At 42.2% G+C, this 4,299-nt stretch overlaps 1 protein-coding gene across 2 annotated transcripts in view; it reads right to left on the bottom strand.

Annotated features, from left to right (window-relative positions):
• Positions 1 to 4,299, bottom strand: part of immp1l (inner mitochondrial membrane peptidase subunit 1) — a 52,698-nt gene continuing 48,399 nt past the window's right edge. The window contains exons 7-9 of one of the 2 annotated variants that reach the window (XR_003049667.1): positions 3,032 to 3,339; positions 2,332 to 2,531; positions 1 to 708 (exon numbers count right to left, since the gene is read on the bottom strand). Coding sequence is in view for 1 of the 2 variants with exons in the window: in XM_017032533.2 (XP_016888022.1) it covers positions 3,134 to 3,339 (206 nt within the window). In the remaining variant the exon portion in view is untranslated. Of the gene's footprint in view, positions 709 to 2,331; positions 2,532 to 2,935; positions 3,340 to 4,299 lie in introns of those variants that run through there. The other variant, XM_017032533.2, reaches the window with a different exon arrangement.

Here is a 4,299-nt window from a genome sequence, read left to right as displayed (position 1 = left end):
AGATAGATAGATAGATAGATAGATAGATAAAATAGCTATAACAACAAATATCTAAATAGATAAATAAATAAATAAATGTTGGCTTTTATCCATATCTTCAAAAAAGCGAACCAGGACCAAAAATACAAGTCTCTATCTTTTAGTGCAGATAAAATCCTCGGACACCCTGTGGCACTGCCGTCACAGACCTGCCACTCGGACGCTCAGTGAATCAGACAGACCAATCTCTGACAGACGGCTCCTGACACAGAGATTATCACTGTCACAGTGGAAGAGCGCTGCAGCTGCAGGTGGTGGATTTACGTTGGCGTGATGGGGGAGGAAGGTCAAGGCTGCCATGGATGTATACTTTAAAGTGTCACCGATTTGGCATTTGCAAACAACAACAAGAGGAAGTTTTTTAATTTCTTTCTTTTAAATTTATTACTAAAGTTTTAGCATTTCCATTGACTTTATCATGATTACGACTAAGTCAAAAAACAAAGACCAAATCACCGGGTGGCAGAATGAACACTGGTCCGAACCGACTCTGAATTGCCCCAGTAATGGCAACATAATCGCGTCATCCAAACACAAATCCACTCACAAGCCAGAGGTGTCCAAGGAGGATGAGTGAAGCTCTGCAGAAAGTCAATTAATCTTCTCAGTGTCCCCCTCCCCACAGTCTCCCCTCTTCCGTCCGCCCTGCTTAAAAGCTTCATTTACCTCCTAGGGAGAGGAGATAGAAACACCATTAGTGAGGTGATGGCAGCAGTGGGGAAAGTGGGGAAAGCAGAATCTCACAGATGGATGAGCTGAAACAGTACAGACCGGGGTCTCCTCCAAAAGTGTGTGTGTGTGTGTGTGTGTGTGTGTGTGTGTGTGTGTGCCAGCCTCTCCTGCATGGCTGAACACATTCAGACTTTGTCTTGATTATTAAAGGTGGTGTAACTTTTAAGGCGGAAGTGTGCCTGAAATACTGGGGGAGTCAGAGGGTGGTGTGACCTGCAGAATGAGGATGGAGGAGGGAGATGGAGGGTGAGGATGGAGGAGATGAACTTAGGGAGAAAGTAACGTTTACTATGTCTGGATGCACCCACAAAAACAAAAAAAAAAAAAGTACCAAGTCATTAAACATAATAAGGTGAGCATTAGTGAGAAGAGGTCAACATCTACCAAATATCTACCAAATAGTTAACAGGCACTGACTTGGCCCGTGGGCCATCAGTTGATAATCACTGTCGTACATGAATGGATTGAACTGGTGGACTACTGCTGTACGGCCACATCATACAAACAAACCGGGAATTGAACCAGCGTCTTTGTTGCTATAGAGCAACATGACCAGAAAGACAGCACAGAGCAAGAAGATGAGGTGTGTGTGTGTGTGTGGGTGTGGGTGTGTGTGTGTTGGTGTGTCACATGGGTCCCCAGCTGGATACATGACAATCATGTGTGTTTACATGCACATGTTTGTCTGTGTGAAATGCCAGTGAGCATAGAGGCTGTGCTTCACTGAGCTCTGCTGGCTGTCACAGCACAACTGGGGTTCTTCCTGTGTGAACGAGGTCAAGACACACACACACACACACACACACACACACACGCACACACAAGCACGCACACACTTGAAAAACACAAGTAAGGAAGTGTGCTTGAATTCTCACTCTGTTAGAAATTGGCCACACACTGCACCACAACACGTTTAGTTCTCATTTGTATCCATCACATTTTTACTGTTTTTAAATTTTACATTACACCTTTTTTCTAATTTCTTTTATCCAGTTTTTGGTATTTCCTAAATGTCAAATTCAAGCGATTTCAAAAGAACGGCAGGATTTGTACGACTTGATGTTACTGTACGTTCAATCTATCCAGATACTTCACTTACAGACAAGATCTGAACAAACTGTTGGCTAACGTTACAACATTACTGCCTACATTTTATAATTTTCTAAGCTAAAAATAAATATGCTTTTTTTATAACAATCTTGATTTTCCACTTTGGCCATTTAAATATTACTTTTGTATTATTATTATTATTATTATTATTATTATTATTATTATTATTATTATTATTAATTATCTTATTAACAAACAAAACAACAAAACATTTTTCTTTTAAAATTGCAAACATTGAGGTTCATTTGTAACAAGGGTTTATATAATTATTATTTAAATTAATCATCAGATTAATCACAGAGGTAGCTGTGATTAATCAGGATTAATAATGTACAAAAATCTATATATTTATATTATTTAACAAATTGTTATCAACAATATTATTCGGTCTACAGTCCTTTCAGGTGATTTGGCAAACGTGTTTTTTTTATCTCAGTTAACCAGGGTTACCTGTTTATCAATGGTCGCTGGATGGTGCTGAGAACAGAGACTGAAGTGACCAGTGTAACAGAAGTAGCTGAGCTGATGCTGCTGCTGCTGCTGATGCTGCTGCTGCTGCTGGTCTGGGTTTCCCCTCTCTGCACCAGTACAGCTGGTCCAACCTCCTGCCTCTGACCGCTCACTTCCCACTGTGCCAGCTGGAAGAATCCCTGCAGAGAGAAGACACAGGTCAGCTGTGATTGGTGGAAAATGACAAAATGTAGACAGAACAAAATCAGACAATATGGCTGAATAAATTAAAAAATAAATTCTTATTTACACTAAATAGTTTTCTCTTTTAGTCTATGTCTACTACGACTGTCTGTAAGTGACCTAAAACTGAACTGATCCTGAACCTGTGTAGTCACGGTCCCCCTCCTACCCCCCCCACTCCAAACCCACTCCCAGGACAGGACAGAGATCCATAGAAAAGGCCGTTACACCAGTAACACCAAAGGTTCCGTGCACCCTCACCTCCTTTCTCCCCCTTTCTCCCCTCCCCCTGACTTTTTCAGAACACTGTACCCCAGCTTAAGCCTCCTATAAAGCATCCCTCCCACCCACACACACACACAAACACACGTGGACCCTCGTTCTGTGGCTGGGCCCGGCTGGCACAGCTGTTAGGAGAGCCGTCCTGTCACAGGCGGTTAGAGTGACGGCCACTCACACTTCATAATGTCTCTCTCACAGGTCAGCGGACGACAAGCTGGGTCACCTCGCTCCGGCGGGCAGCCTCGGAGGGGAGCGGCAGCAGGAGAGCCGCTCCCTCTCACCACCTCGACTCCCAACCGCCCGAGCATCTACTGCAGAGGGAAACAGAGAGGCAGAGGAGTGCAGGTGGAGCTGGGGGTCCACTGTCCAGCTGGGAGCCCGTCGGAGTCGGGCCTAAAGTGGCCAGTGACCTCTGACCCCTGCCTCCTGTGATACAGTTGCTCCTGGGAGTCGATATCAGAGTCAGTTGAAGACGCTGAGAAGCTAATTAGACACATCAGGAGTGTGGTGACATGAAAGGAAAAGAAAAATGAAAATGAAAAAGCAAGTAATACAGTACAGTACACACATGTTCTGTCCTGCTGACTGTATAAACATTCCTCCATTTGTTCCCTGATTTTTTTTAGTATTATTTTAAATTTAATATTAAGAAATAAATATGGATTATATTTTTTATTATATATTAACAAATAAAGCTGACATTTTTAGATGCAGATCAGTTAATTTAGGCTAAACAAATACAATTTAACACAAACTTTATCATTACATTTTTGTGTCTTTATGTCATTTAATTTTTTATAGTTTTATTTTTTATTGCTCTCCAGTTTCCACTTGTTTTTTTAAGCTTTTTATGAAGTATTTAGATAAGTTTTATTTCAGTTTTATTTCATTAAAAGTATGAACTGACCTTTTTAGAAAAAAGTTTGCACGACATTTTCAATAACAAACTGTGAAAAACTAAATTAAAACATTGACGTTCTGTTTGCATGACATCTGCAGAAAAAAACAACAACAACAACAACGGCTGCACATGCAGCATCACTGTTGACTACATTATCTTATGCTCTGACAAACGATGAAGTTAAGCATGAATTCTGGGGCCAGATAAGCTAATTGGACCCAGTGCCTGCCGTCGGCTTCAGCTGCGAGTGAGAGGCCTCATACCTAATTCCTGTTATTCAAACAGTCACACCCAGGGAGCGCGTAATTCACCAAAGGTGGTCACACACACACACACACACACGTCCACTGAACAATGTGTAGAAATTAATTTCGCTCTCCCAGCCACATCTGGAGCTGTGCTGCGACCCCGCCACTGTCACTCAGGCAGGGCGAGACCGGGCTTCTGCAATTTCACACGTAAAGGACCCCAATGAAACGTAAAGAGGATACGTGGTGTTGTTAAATTGCATTAAAGAGTTTAAAACTGTGGTTCTGCCCCCC

This window comes from Cynoglossus semilaevis, chromosome 5, assembly GCF_000523025.1.
Source record: "Cynoglossus semilaevis isolate Cse_v1.0 chromosome 5, Cse_v1.0, whole genome shotgun sequence".
In the NCBI taxonomy this organism is placed as follows: Eukaryota; Metazoa; Chordata; class Actinopteri; order Pleuronectiformes; family Cynoglossidae; genus Cynoglossus; species Cynoglossus semilaevis.
Note: the sequence above shows the minus strand (reverse complement) of the source record. Positions and strands in the feature narration are given on the sequence as shown.